The following is a 15,803-nucleotide window of genomic DNA, read 5'->3' as shown; positions in this document are numbered from 1 at the left end:
AAACCTTAAAATGCTTTGGGATCCCTTGAAATGAGTAGGATCACATAAAAGTACAATGCATGTTGCTAGATCTTTGTTAAGTGTTCCAATTATGTGTTGCTTTTCATTATAGGGGCAAGTTCTACTTTGATAAATTATAAAAATCACTGTGAATAACTCACAGCTCAGTTGTGATTATTCCTAGTGCTAATCATGTGTCAGAATTATCCAAAATGCTGTATTAGGCATGGCTTGCATATGCATTAGCCATGTATTCATGAAACTGCCCTTTTCTTTGCCCAAAACATATCTTTGCTGATTTATAACTTATCTTTTCTCATACAAAAATGGTTTAAGATTGTCTTTTTTTTTTTTTTCCTTTTCAGCTTCTGGAAAAAACAAACAATATGTTTGAGGAATCTGATTCTGCAGCTACAAAAAGTCCTTTGCACTTAGCTGTAAGTATGAGAAGTGTAAAGTGTTTGATCACTGTCTCCTAGAATCATTTTTTAATCTCTGTATTTGAAGCAAGTTTAATCATAGACTTCTTTTGAAAAAGCTGGGAAGGGATATAGATGTAACAAGAGCAGGTTCTGGGCTGGAATGGTTAATAAAGTTTTTGGCAGTTGAAGCTTTCAGTTCCTATTGACTCAAGTAAAAAGATGACACAGACACTGAAGTGAAATTAAATGCAAAGTTGCAACTTTTGTTTATAACTAGTTTATAAATTTTAGGCCAGAGCTTGAGCCTATGGCTTTGATCGCAAAATGATCTCTGAGAACTCTGGTGTTCTCCTGGAGATGTGTGGAGCGCAAAAAAACTGCACAGCAAGGTGTGGGAAAGCATGCTTAAACCCCAGCAGTGCCCTGGAGCCTGCCGCAGAAACTGTGCTATCAAAAAGTGATCCAACACATGTGGCCTCATAGATCACAATAGCATAAAAGCAGAGTCATAGCAGGTTTATCCAGGGCCATGTCTATCATACTTTGAATATCTCCAGGCCTGGAGAGTTCTTAGCCTCCAGGCAATCTATTCCAATGTCTGATCACCATCACAGTAAAAATATTTCTGGGTTTTTTGCATTAAATGGAACTTCATCGGATTGAATTTTAGCCCATTGCCTCTTGTCTTGCTACTGGGCACCCTTGAGAAGAGTCTGGCTCTGTCTTCTTTGCTCACTCATCAGGTGTTTATACACATTGGTAAGACAGTGCCTCTTTTTGAGGCTGAACAGTCACAGCTCTCTCAGCCTCTCCTCATAAGTCTTTCACAGACTGGCTCTTCATTGAATGTCCAGCCTCACTATGAAGCTGCCCTCCTCTTGAAAGGAAAGTAACTTACTTACTCAAAAATAGGATCAAGTTTGAGTTCTGAGTGATCATCTCTCTGTTTTCCGGTTAGCCAGTTGGGTTAAAAGACTGAACTCTTTTTCCTATCTCTTTTCTTCTGCAATTTGAAGACTGTGGGGAGAGGGTCACTCACAAGCCCACAGAGGAGTTACAACCTGCACCATCACCAGCGTGAATTCCTCTGCTGGGAAGGAACTTGTCCTGCAGCTGGCTAGACAGCAAACTTATTTCCTCTCTATTCTCTCTTGGGCAGAATCCTTGCAAGGACACTGACAGTGGCTGGTGGTTTAGCCCTGGCTGGGTGCCAGGTGCTCACCAAGTCGTTCTATCACTCCCCCTCCTAAACTGGACAAGGGAGAGAGAAACACAATGAAAGGTTTGTGGGTCAAGATAAGGACAGGGAGATCACTCAGCAACTAGTGTCACAGGCAAAACAGACTCAACTTGGGGATAAATAGTTTGATTTATTAATGAACGATCAAAACAGAGCAGGGAAAATGAGAAAAAACAAATCTTAAAACAGCTCCTCCTACTCCTCCTCATTCCCAGGACTCTCCCTCCTCTGCCCACAGCAGCACAGGGGATGGGGGTTGTGGTCAGTTCATTACAGATGGACTTTGCCGCTGCTTCTTCTCAGAGGGAGATGTCCTCATACTTGCCACTGCTACACTGTGGAGTCCTTCCCGTGGGAGACAGTCCTCCATGAACTTCTCTAATGTGGATCCTTCCCAATGACTACAGTTCTTCCTGAACTGCTCCAGCATGGGGCCTCCCATGGGGGCAGCTCCTCACACCCTGCCCCAACGTGGGTCATCCACAGGGAGAACAGTCCTGCAGGTACCGACTGCTCCAGCCTCAGTCTCTCACAGGATCACAAGTCCTGACAGCAAACCTGCTCTGGTATGGGCTCCTCTCTCCCCACAGTCTCCCAGATCCTGCCAGGAATTTGCTTCAGGGTGAGCTTCACACAGTCACAGCCTCCTTCAGGCATCCAGCTGATCCGGCATGGCATGGGGTCCTCCACAGGGTGTGAGTGCTCCCCTGTGGCCTCCATGGCCTGCAGGGGCAGGGCCTGCCTCACTGCGCCACAGGTCACAGAGGAGTCAAGGCCTAAGCACCCTCCTTCTCCACTGATCTTGGTGTCTATGAGATGTTTTCACATTCTCACTCCCTTCTGCTGCTGCCATTTAGCAGCTGTTCAGCAGCTTCTTTCCCTTCTCCAGTATGTTAGTCACAGAGACATTACCTCAGTCACTAATTGGCCAGGTCTTGGTCATCTGTGGGTCCATCTCAGAATTGACTGACACTGGCCCTATCAGCTACAGGGGAAGCTTCTAGCAGATCTGTTTGAAGAAGCCAACCTTGTAGCCCCTTGCTACCAAAACCTGGCCACAGAAAACACTACAATCTGTTGCTGGTTAACAGCAATTCATTCATCTGACACACCCCAAAACCACAAATAAATTCAAATTCTTACATAAACCATCATTATTTCATATTTCACTTGCAGCTCTCCAGGAGTGTTTCAAACCATGTTGGGGTGCCTGTGGCTATCTTTCCCCACGTCTAGCAGTATCCACATGAATCTCTGCACCTGTGGATCCAGAAAGCCAGCAACCTACATGACAACATGAAGTCCTGTTAAGTGGCTGATATGGTGCAGTGGCCAAAGCCTCTGCTCACAGAAATTTGACCCTAGAACAGAAAGAGGATTTAGAAGCAAGGGTTGGACTAGTGGCCAACAAAACACTGACCTGCCATTCCTGAGATTCTGGTCACGTTTGACTGCACAAGGAAAACCAACAGGAAGAAAAAAAATCCCTTTATTATCCTGTCAGGGTAGGGGTACACAGTCTGCAGAGAACCTTCAAGATAGATACCTCATATTGTGTCAAAGATCAGGTTGGTGCTTGTTGTTTTCTAGGTAAAATTGTCATGAAGAAAATACAACAACTGTGTTGGAGTGTTTTCTGATTTATGGGTTCCTTGTGCCCTAATATCCCTTTCCTTTTATTTTTCTGCCATTGCATTTCAGCTTTCCTTAAGTAGGTTTCTTGGTCTAACAGGAAAACAATGGTTCCCTGCACTGTCCTGTTTTGAACTTTTGACAATGGTCACTAGGAGTAAGCTATTGCTACCACTACTTAACCTTGAAATTCATTGTCTCTTTGGTTCCTTCATGTTTGCATTTCACTTCTGTTGTCCTTAATTGTGTCAACTCTGGTAATACTAACTCTGTGTTCTTATATAAATAAAAACAATGGTTTCTGTGAGAGACAGTAAGGAGAGGAGGGCAATCCCTACAAAGCTGAATTAAATGTTTCCAGTTTTTGTGGCTGTCTACTGGCTTTTTGCAATGTCACCTGTGTTTGTACTGTTGGCCCAAATGTGGCTGTAGGTCTGGGAATGCTCTACTCATCCACTGAAGTTCTACCAAATGATCCTACTGACAGTAATATTCCATCAAACATCAGCTATAAACAGCAGATCAAATTTGTTGTTAGTTGCACAAAAATCTGTTTTGAGAATGGCTTTCATGTAGTTGGAGACCAACAGATGTGTTGAATTTGGCACCCAGTTAGGTGATAATCCACTAACCTTTGACCAGCATCACTCCAGTAATCTATCTTTTGAAGCAAACATTTCCCTGAAAGATACTATAGAGTGGGAAGAATGAGTTGTTGAGTCATCTGTGCGCAACTGGCAAAATATTGCCTGAAATTCCTCACCTTGGGTTGGATTAGAAGGTTAGATTAAATTTAACAATCATAATTTCTGTCTCTAAACACTACAAAAATTTTCGTTTCTTGGCTGCAGTGTAATTTGGGACAATCCTTACAAGTTGAAGATAGAGTCATAAGGAATCAAGAAAACTCTGTGAATTCTGTTGTCTTTAGGAGGCTGTAACAATGATGGATTTTATTCACCCTTTACATTACATGTTTCACATTTATAGGCCTATAATGGTCATCATCAAGCCTTGGAGGTACTTCTCCAGTCTCTGGTAGATCTGGATATTAAGGATGAGAAGGGACGCACTGCTTTGGACTTGGCTGCATTTAAAGGACATGCAGAGTGTGTGGAAGCTCTCATCAGCCAGGGCGCTTCTGTCACTGTAAAAGACAATGTCACCAAAAGGACCCCCCTCCATGCTTCAGGTGAGTGTGTGCAGATGTTACACTTGTGCTATAAACATTGCAATATACAAGCACCACCTTTACTTACATACTATCCCTGTGTACATTTCTTCTAAATGGAAGGAGATTTTGTCAGGTACCAAGGACTGCTGCTTGTTTGCTTAGGTCCTAGAGTTAACCCTTTATCTTTCATTTCCTTGGCCTTTTATCCTCTGTCCCTGTGGTTCAGTCCTGCCTCACGTAGAACCCCATGTATTTCCAGACCACTACTGCTCTACTGTTACCTGCTTGTCCTAACTTTACCTTACCTCTGTATAACCACATACTCTTTTAAGATGTGTCATGTTTCCCCTATACCTTTTCTTAATGGTTCCTTGGCCAAAAAATCAGGGAAAGAGAACACTTGCCTCACTGCTCCACCTATGGAAGAAAGGTTGAAAATACATGTAGGCCCTAGCTGGTAATTAAATTGGCATGGTGTTCAAAACTTGTAACTTTTTGCAGAGGCAACACTACAGAACCCCCTTTTATACATTATCCTCCTCCTGAGCTAGTTTGTGAACTTGCTCTTGCTGAGAGTTTGCATAATTAATTGGAAAATGTAGGATTTGCCATTTATTAAGAGGTTATTATTTAATATGTATTTGTCAGATAAATAGGCAGAGGTTGACAGAGGTGCCAAAGGGAACATTGCTCCTGGCTGTTCATCGAGGGGCTCAGTGCAGCACAGCACGGACCTCTATTGGGAAGCGAAATGAATACCTTGTGGGATAATAGTCTCCTTAGGGCCAGACCCAATTGTCTGTTTATCTCTTGTTCCCCCTTAGATTAAAATGAATATATATCTTCTCATACCAGTTTATTCTCTGTGTGTGATCATGTAAATGCAACCTAGAAATGTTTAGGTCAGACTATGATAAATTTTGTTTGAAGACACATGGAATCAAACTTCACAGCATACTAAAAATGCTTTCTGCCTTCTTAAATTTTTCATCAGAACTAAGTACGTTGCTCCCTACAATAAATAATTGATATAGACATGTGCTGCTAGAGTTTACATATCAGAAGTTCTTCCTTGTGTTTCTTTGGAACCTCTTGTGTTCCAGTTTATACTTATTGACCCTTGTCCTACCATTGAGAAGAGCCTGTCTCCATCCTTCTGACATCCACCCTTTACATATTTGTAAACGTTAATGAGAACACCCCTCAGTTATGTGGAGTTCTGTGGAATTCAGCTCTGGAGTAAAGCTTCTATCTGCAACTATTACAAAAAGCAGCTTGCAATCTGATGGTTTTTATTATGCTGTTTTGTTACAATACGTTTTTGTCTATGAGTGTTTTAGCAAAGAATGATGCCACCTGCTGGAAACTCTGCGTGGTGCCACTGCAGTAGTCACCGGGTTTTATTTGCAGTGCAAGTGTAGAAGATAAATTGGCATTTTGAGAAATCAATGAGAACTCTTGCTGAATTAATCCCTTGAGTACCAGTGCGCATTTGCTCACATAAAAGTGAATACTTGCACGTGCAAAAGCCTGCATGGGAAACAAAGGAGAATGCATCTGCACCCATCCCCATAAATGTGTTTACCCTCATTCCTTTTAGTTGTACAAGCACAATCGCTGAACACAGCAGTTGAGGAGACCTGAAGTGGATTACAGGACAGCATTGTTCAGTAAAGGGACTTGTACCTTTATTACAGAAATCACTTAATGAAGTATTTCTTTTTTAATAGGCCCCCCCCCAAAAAAAAAAAACCAAACAAACAACAACCCAGACTTCCTCTGACCTTGTAATATGGAGAATTTGCTTAGCCTAGATGATATGTTCCCTGTATAATTTTATTATTACCAGCCTTTCCTCTGGGTAGCTTGGGGAATCCATTGCAAATGTTCCCCTGGTGTACCTCTGTTGACAAAACTTACATTCCCTGCAGAGTCTGTAATGCTTAGCAATTGCTGGGTCAGCTCCTAAGAGTTTCTAGTCTAAAACTTATTTACCAAAATCCTTTTCAGATGTTGGTGTGAGCAAGTTACGATTTCTCTTCCTCCTGCTGGGAGAAAGAACAGATCTTTTTTTTTTTTAACCCGTAAGCCAACGACTCATCAGCTCTGCAGAATTGTTTGCACATTATATACCACATCACTTAGTGGTAAATAACTAAAAATGTCTTTCATTTTTCTAGGTAGTGCAACCAGGATTATTTTTGGATGAGTGATTTAAATGTGATGATGTGCACCCCTTTCTCTGCCAGGGTGATGTCCAAGGGTTTTGCCTCAGCCCACAGGGTGTAGACAGTGTGAATGCATGACTTGCTGTAATAAGAACACAATCTCTATCTACTAAGTACAGGAAGTATTGTTTTTCAAAGAAGAAAATAGTGCTCTCTTCATCCCATGAAAAGCTGAAGCCTTTAAGCCAGCTGACACACAGCCTTGTCTGCTGCTGGGTCCGAAGGATTTTGAAATGTTGTCTGGTTTAGTAGAAAAATTCAGTAGAGAAAACTATGTCTTACGGAGGTCAGAGCAGAAGCAGCTCACCATTTCATCAGCACAAGTTGAATGAAAATTGGGAGAATATAAGCTTCTTATACTGTGAAATATTTCCCTTGTGTATAAGGAAATTTCTTATTCATAAGCATCCCAATAGAAAAATATCTGAAATTAAACATATTTTAATTAAACATACTTTTTTTCTTCATAGTCATTAATGGCCATACACCTTGTTTACGGTTGTTGCTAGAAGTTGCAGACAACCCTAACGTGACAGATGCCAAAGGACAGTAAGTTTTCTCTGGGATGGTTTTTTTTCAGCTCTGTGATTCAAATAGCATCTTGGATTTCTCACCAAAAAAACCCCAAAACCAAACCCAAAGTATTTATTTGAAATGCTGTATTTCCTGTACTTCTCCCTGTAGAAGTACATATTCAATTGATCTAAGCCATTTGGAATGGTTTGTTCATTAATCTTTAGTCTTCATACTTTAAACAATTTTTCATAGATGCTGAGGGCCAGATTCAGTCAAAACTAACATCCTTAGATGTTTCTATCAAGAGTCTTATTTCTAAAACGTTGCTATTTCAAGATTTACTTGGGTAAATCTTTACTTAGACTGGTGCAATGGGACAGAATGTTTATTTGAAGTGACACATGCATCTGAGATGTTCTTACAAAAAATATAATTCTCATTAAATGACAGTTCTAGATGGAGAAAAAAGTATATTTTTAAACTGAAAATGTGAACAGTTAAAAAAAAATTAATTGAAATGCCTGAAATATATTTGTCTGTACTTAGAATTTTATATGGTATTAGTCTGGTCTGAAAAATAGAAGAATAGATCTTTCATAAAAAAAAGAAGATATGTTAGTCTAAATTTTGTCTTAGTTTCCTCATGTCCCTTCATCCTCTTTAAGCAATTGCACAGTATTTTCACAAGAAATGCTTTGGGTCGTTGTCCACTCAGTAACTAGCAGGGACATTCATTCACAACACTTGGATATTTTAAAGCTCATGTGTTGCTGCAGGTGACAATTTTGAATGATGTGGTCTGTAAACTGCTTGCAAATTAGTTTGTTTCTATTTCAGTCATGGTAGTTGGTTGTTAAACATCTTAATAATTTCATACTAATGGTCTTCACATGGGTGTTATGAGTGTGGTGAAAGAAACAGAGTTATGCCTCATTTCTGTATTCCTGTAAGTTAGCAGTGGCTAGTATGTCGTTTTTATAGCTGTGACTGGTGTGTTTTTGTTTTTCCTAGAACTCCACTGATGCTTGCAGTGGCATATGGGCATATTGATGCTGTTTCTTTGTTACTTGAAAAAGAAGCATCTGTAGATGCAGCTGATCTCCTGGGATGCACAGCTTTACATCGAGGGGTGACTTAAATTTTATGATTGTTAATTATTTGTTTTACCATGACTACAACTCACTTATAAATACAAGGATATTGAATGTAGGAAATACTGTAAATGATTGGAAACATGACAAAGCACAGTCAGTGAAGTAAAAAGCAGGGCAGACCTGCTCTCAGCAATGCTCTGCTTTTGACTTTGTTTCATATTTACTGTAATTAATTATCTAAAATAATGATTAGACCATTTTTCCTTGGCTCTAGGCATTTTACAATGACCATTATTATTCTTATAACTGTGCACCTTATGAATTCTGAAAAGAATTTGTTTAAAAGAAGTGCCCGGTACTTATTTTCGTTTTTCATGGGGATGTTTTAAATAATTCTGTTTTCTAGAGACAGTTAAACTTGAGGCAGATCTCATCTTTTCTAGGAGTCAGAACCCAATGTGAAGTTGATGCAAGAGATGATATTTATACAGTGACAACTGTAGTGAGCATTTCATCTTAGGAGTGGAGCAGAAGTCTGTAATAGAAGCTACAGCATACAAATTCTGTTCTGTATTGATAGCAATACATGAATACACCTAAGATACCAAAGATGACCTATGTATGATGCAGAGGTCACTGATAGTAGCTGGCCAGCTGTTAAAGCAGATCTTCATATTTCTGATTATATTTTTGATCCTTTTTTTTAGCCCACTTCTTTTGCATTTATACGTAGTTTTGAGAAGCCAGACTCAAGTTCTATGAACTTCACCCTTTGTTCATCTGTTTCCTTATTTTTAAACTCATATTTGCTTTTGTGCCTCACTAGTAGAGTTTTTCCCACAGACTAGGAATCAATGCCTTTGAAAGACAGCACCAAATCCATTTCAGTGTATTAGTTATCACAGTTACACATGGGAGCAAAGGAGCTTTCATCTCTGGCTTCTGAATCCCATCCAGGTTGTTTCATGTTCACAGGCATCAACCATATTCTGTATTTCCTGAGCAAGAATCTGTATTATGTCAAGCTCTTTACCCATTTCTTTGTTATCAGATTATGACTGGTCACGAGGAGTGTGTTCAGATGCTGTTAGAGAAAGAAGTATCTATTTTATGCAAAGACACCAGAGGCAGAACACCTCTGCACTTTGCAGCAGCTCGGGGCCACGCCACTTGGCTGAGTGAATTACTGCAGATAGCACTTTCAGAGGAAGACTGCAGTTTCAAAGATAATCAAGGTTATACACCGCTGCACTGGGCTTGTTACAATGGTAAGTTTCTCCCTGTGAACTTTTAGCAAGATCAAATGTGGCCTCAGTTTTAGGGAAACACGATAACAAAGCAGCCTAACACTTTGAAAGCAAATTATCTCCTCTCCTTACTCTCTGTAGTTAGCATTTGCTATGTTCACTCTTTAGTTCAGAAGCCAGGGAAATTCCAGCAGTGACTCAGGGAAATTCCTCCCAGTGACTCTGCAACTCATTTGCTCCTAGCCATAGGAGACCAGGGTGAATTTCTGGTTTTACTGACATCAGTAAATCTCATTGATTTCTGTGGTGCCAGAAATGCTCCTTTGAGATGTCACCTTCTTAGTTATTGATGCAAGAGACCATGTAAATAGATGTCGATATTCTGAACTGTCTTGTTGCTTAATATAAGGATAAAGCTTCCAAATACCATCACTTAAGACCATCTTCAGAGATGTGTAAGGCAACATACATCATGTAAAAAGGAGACTTTATTTTTTTTTCAGTAAGTGCTAATATTAGCCTGGATCTATCTTGCTGCTACCATTTAAAAAAAAAGAAAGGTAAATGTGTTTATAATTCTGTCACACTATAAAATGTCTGATCTCCTATAGGTCATGAAAACTGCATTGAGGTACTATTGGAACAAAAATTTTTCCGCACCTTCTCTGGTAATACCTTCTCTCCATTGCACTGTGCTGTGTAAGTAGAATTTTATTGTAATTATTTGCAGAAGCATAAAATTGTGCTTGTGCTTCCACTGCAAGTGGCTGAATAATGGGCATTTTTACATAAATTTCATACATTTAGGCAATTCGATGAAATTCTGACTTGTAATCAAATAGCTGCATTTCTGCTCCCTTTCTGGTTCTTTTTCCCTTACTTACAGCTACAGACCTATGGTCTTCACACAGGCTGGAACTTCATAGCTCTTCCATTCTTAGGCCATGACCTGGGCTATAGTGTCTTGGTATGAGGTTCCTTTGAAAGTTAAGAAATTTGTCAAAATCAAGATTATTCGCTTTTAGTAATAGGAGGAAAGCATTAATGAAGAAAAGTTTTGAAACAACCACCTGTGTCATGCCAGAATGGTGTTCTGTGTAGGCCATATTTTTTCCAAGAGATTCTCAGATGATTGTTTTCCAGTCTGATTTCCTTCATGGTCTTTTTTCCTTCTGAGATAATCTCTATCTTGAAGGTTTGGTACTTCTTAACCAGGTCCTAGCCAAAGGGATTAATCAATTATAGAGGCAGACTGCATATCCAAAGTTCTCAGATTACTTACGAAAGGTGGTGCCTATTACAAGTTACTCTTCTTCCATGCATGTATTTTTATACATATTCCTAAATCAAGGAAAATAGAATGTTTTCATATGGGAAGGACTCTGATAGAGTAAACCCATAACATTTCATAACATAATTGCAAATGCATTTTTTTTAAATGGAATATTAGTTTGTAGGACCTAACATGTTTATTAAAACACATAAGCCATCAGTAATGAATTAAGCACTGAAAAACCAAGTGCAAATCTTATTAATTTCTGTCAACAATTCGAATGACGGTATTCTGTGTTCTATATGAAGGATGAATATCTCCCAGAAGTAATGATAGGAGTTACTGTTGTGTAGACTTCCCTTCTACAGTCCACATCACTGGAAAGTGGAAAAGTAATTTGTCATGTATCTGACTTCAAAATTATAAACCCTGCAATATATAAGACAAATAAAAGCACATATGAAACACTGTTTTTACTCTACTTAAAATAAAACTGTTTGTGGCTGAAACACAGGCTGAAATCTGAATTTCTAGTCATGAATTGGATAAATATTTTTCAATATCTATGTTCTTTTAAATGAGTATGTAATTTTCAAACCCATTAAAAATGTGTGCATTTTAAAAATGCATGCAAATTTAAAATGAAAACAGCTGTTAATCCAGCATGGATGTGTGTTAGTTATGCTATATGTTCAATACTGTTACTAAACACTGTTGATTTTCATTATGAAATGAGACAAATTAACAATAACCAGAAGGAGTGTTAATTGAGTACATATATCAAGGAGAAGTATTGAACGTGTGAGTTGGAAGAGATGTGGTCTTCAGTAGCTAAAACATTAGAATAAAGCTTTCTATACATAGGTATCTATGACTGAGTGCTTTCCAGATCCAGGTGTGTTTGACATTTAGACTAAAGGATTTTAAGGTATTAAGGTTTGAATCCTAGGTTTGTGCAGCACTTTCAGTTACCATTGTGCATACTGAATTGCAGGATCACCTTCGCTTTAGAGACTGAAACTCCTAGTAGCAGATACAGTTTGGTCAAATGGAGAGATGATGAATAATCATAAATGTGACTGAAAGTATTGTGGCAAAGGTGTATGTTAGGATACCTTCTTAATAACCAGTAAGAAATATTAATGGGAAATGAAGTTAATTAATACTGGGAAATGGGATTTTTTTTTTTATTTACCTTTTAAAAAATATCTTGTCTTTGGCAGAATCAATGATCATGAAAACTGTGCATCACTGCTCATCGGAGCCATCGATGCCAGCATTGTCAATTGCAAAGATGACAAAGGAAGGTAATAGTTTCTTTAAAAAATTGCATTTCATCTTAATGAATCCATCTAGTATTTTTCATCATCATTTCTGAACCTCTGGAACTAATCCTTATCTGATATGGTTCAGCTAAAACCTGTCATGCTGACTATTTCAGACAGTTTATATAGCAGTTTATACTGCAGCAAACGTAAATGGTGGCTCATTTGAAGCGTGAATACTATGAAGTATTCAGTATCATAGTACATATGAAAAGAAGTACAAAAGAAATCGTTATTTTGTTTGTTTAGAAGAGCTATGACTCTAGGCTGTTCCCTAAACATGTTTAAACATGTTTATCTTTGCTAAATGGAGTGATACTACATACACATAGAAAAATATTTCATTAAAATCTTTAATGTTTTGTTAGCATTCTCAAGCTACACAACTCAAAACATCTGTGCAGCAAAATAATACTGTTACAGCATGAGATATGCATTCAGCTAAATACTTAATTTGTCATGTTGACAATCTCCTCACTATGTGCATATATATTTAATTAAAATTGCTGAAATTCTACAAACATAATACTCATTGTTTAATTAAAGCAAATTCAAGACCTTCAGTAACAGTGATTACTTACTCCTATAAGGCCAAGACCACCTCACCCTTACTGGTAAAAAAAAAACCTGAAGGAACACTATGAGCTGAGTAGAGTACCAACTATCTTTCATCTCTGAGTCGCATTTCAGAACCCAAAATGCCATAGGGAGACAGCGAAGGAATTCTAGTGGAAACAGCTAACTCTCAAGGTGGATTGAATTCCTTCTGCCTTTTAGAGTAATGCTGTTATTTAGCTTTTTGCTGCAGCATCTCTCACTGTAACTTAAAATAATGGATCTGTTCTTTTCTGATAGTTCTCCCCACCTTAGCCTTGTTAAAAAAAAATAAAATCAGATGTATAAGAACAATGGATTGTACTGCTTCTCATATTACACAGTATGCTCTGTTAAAAGAAATATGCTGCTAATCTGAAATTCTCCACAGTGTCATACCCACCTTCCACTTGCCTTTTTAAAAAGTTTATGTTGCACCAGGACAGAGACTGTAAAAACTACTTACTTCAGATGCTGCTACTGTATTGCTTCCCTGGGGACAACTCAAAGTCTCAAAGGAAAAAAAAAATAATTAGAATTGTCTTGCATTCTCAAGTCCTTGGGAAGGTAAGTAAACAGGAATACTGTCACTTTTTAGCAACAGCTATGACCGTGTTCTTTTCCCTACAGAACACCGCTTCACGCGGCAGCCTTTGCAGATCACATGGAGTGCCTCCGGCTCCTCCTGAGCCACAGCGCACAAGTGAATGCTGTGGATCATGCAGGGAAAACACCTCTCATGATGGCAGCTCAAAACGGTCATGTAGGTGCTGTAGGTTAGTATGTCCTTGCCTCTGTTTGTCTTGAAAGGTGAATGCTCCTGCCAATACTAGTCCCAATAAGTAATTTTTTTTCATGCGAAAAGTAAGTAAGGAAAACAAACTAAGTGGATGTCTGTAAGAAGCTACCTTTACATCTGTAAAAAATGCCTTTTTCTTCTCAGTCATCGTTCCTCAGCAGTCTTTGTGTAAAATAAACTTGAATCTTACTTCCTTTTATGAGCACACTGTACAGAGCATGAGGCAAGCAGTAATTCTATTCTCCTGTTTGCTTCTTTCATTTTATGAAGCAGTAAAAGTCCATGTGTGACAAAGATTGTGTAACCTTTTTTTCCACTCTATTAAAGGAAGTCCTGTCTTGAAATGGCAGCCACCAGCAGCTGCCTTTCTCAGCCTAGACATACTATAGACATACAGATTAGGGTCATGTTGGCTTAGCAGTATTCCTTTTTCTCTAGCTTCAACAGCACAGACTGCACCCTAGTTTCTTTATATCCATTTAGTCCTCTGAGAGCAGGATCTGCAGTTGTTCTCAGTAGAAGGTGATTTGGGCAGAGCTTGCTGATCTGCAAATGGAGATGCTCATAAATTAAGATGAATATATATTTGATAGTTTGGGGCACAGGGAATGAGCTATTAGCTCTGCTTTTGCTTGCTGATTAATGGCACGAGATTAGTCTCATTTATTATTTTCACTTCATGTTCATAAAGCTTACATCACATAAAGGCTTCATTGATTAGCATGTATGCATACATTTATTGAAAAATAGTGATTTTTTTTCCCTCTTTTTACATGTTCGTCCACCCATTGACTTTGTTCCTTGATTTCTATTCTATACCTCAGACTTTTTGGTGAACATTGCCAAGGCTGACCTGACATTAAAAGATAAGGAGTTGAATACACCTTTGCACTTGGCTAGCAGTAAAGTAAGCTCAAGATCTCGTGTTTCTGTTCTTGTTACAGTCTGTCTGTATGTGTTTATGTTCCTAAGTTTTTTTCTGCAATGGAAATTAGGTGGTCAAACTTGTAGTAAGGAAAGGAACATTGTTCCAAGTCTCCAGTCAATTGTTTCAAGTCTCATTGTTCTATTTTTCCAAGTTTGTTTCAAAATTTTGTAATGGATGCCTCTTACAACAGCTGAAGTGTAAGGAGGTGACACCAAAAGAAGTAATGCAAAACCTTTTAAGATTTTACCAAATAATCTTACTGTAAATAGCTTAACATAGATTCAGTGGCAAAGGGAAAAAAAAATCATTTTTCCTACTCTCCAATTTCTGTTGAGGAACCCAAAATTTTTCCTTAACAGTCACGGTAAAACCCAAGAGTTTGGTTAGATTGGTGGTGTCTTTTTCCACCCTTTCTTCCACTTAATTCGAATTTCCACTGCTGTTTGTACAAGAAAAAATGTCCATGGTGTTCTCTGGCCTTGGCCTTTTCTTTTGTTCCTGTCCACAGATTGGATTCCAGTGGGTAGTGTTACTTCATTTTCTGCAGACACATGAGCCTCGCTGACCTCTAAGGTCCTTCAGGCAGCTGTTCACTTGCCAGGGCTATAGGCTCGCCACCTGTGGCTTGCTGTGTCAGAAATAAGGCCCAGATCTGTATTATTTCCAAAATTTCATTGTCAGAGCTGAGGGATTTTGTAGTAGCTTATACAGAAAAGATCCAGAAAGGATGCTATTCGTTTCTGAGATTAACCCATGTCTTTCAATGTTACTATGTAGTTCTAATAAATAATCCATTGAATGTTCCTCAAGAGAAACAGCAGTTTTCTCTGAAAGCTGCAGAGTTGAATTCATGCATGATGAAGGGAGAGTTGAAAGGCAGATGACGGTCTACATTTCTAAATGTGCTAAGCATCCTAGCAGTGGCAGTTTGAAAATTGTATTTTAAGGCTCCTACAGTTCACCTACTACACTCTGTGATAAACTAAGTAGTGGGTTTTTTGTATTTCTGCTTTTCTACATAACACTTCTTTTGCCTCAGTTTCGAACTGTTCAGCAAATTAATACAGTTTGGTTTTTTTTCCCCAACTACAGGGTCACGAAAAATGTGCCTTGTTAATTCTTGACAAGATACAAGAGCAGAGCCTTATTAACGCAAAAAATAATGCGTTGCAGACGTAAGTATAGGCTGATCCTCTCAAGTTCAGCTGATTTACCAGAAGATTCGAATTTAGCATTTCAAATTCACATCTCAGATCTTTATAGAACAGAAAACTTAATTTCTGATTTTTTGAGTGCTTGCCCTTGAAAAGACCAAATTTGTATTGTATTTT

General features: G+C 38.7%; 1 protein-coding gene across 9 annotated transcripts in view; it reads left to right on the top strand.

Annotated features, from left to right (window-relative positions):
- The window catches only part of ANKRD44 (ankyrin repeat domain 44), a 145,173-nt gene that overhangs the window by 118,262 nt on the left and 11,108 nt on the right, over positions 1-15,803 (top strand). For 7 of the 9 annotated variants that reach the window (XM_062002233.1, XM_062002232.1, XM_062002230.1 and 4 more), the window contains exons 17-26: positions 366-437; positions 4,285-4,486; positions 7,167-7,245; positions 8,224-8,341; positions 9,358-9,574; positions 10,165-10,252; positions 12,050-12,133; positions 13,376-13,521; positions 14,369-14,451; positions 15,565-15,647. In XM_062002233.1, coding sequence (XP_061858217.1) covers positions 366-437; positions 4,285-4,486; positions 7,167-7,245; positions 8,224-8,341; positions 9,358-9,574; positions 10,165-10,252; positions 12,050-12,133; positions 13,376-13,521; positions 14,369-14,451; positions 15,565-15,647 — 1,172 coding nt within the window. The other 2 variants (XM_062002234.1, XM_062002235.1) reach the window with 2 other exon arrangements.

Source organism: Colius striatus, chromosome 9, assembly GCF_028858725.1.
Source record: "Colius striatus isolate bColStr4 chromosome 9, bColStr4.1.hap1, whole genome shotgun sequence".
Taxonomy (NCBI): domain Eukaryota; kingdom Metazoa; phylum Chordata; class Aves; order Coliiformes; family Coliidae; genus Colius; species Colius striatus.
This window is presented reverse-complemented; position numbering and strand designations above follow the sequence as displayed.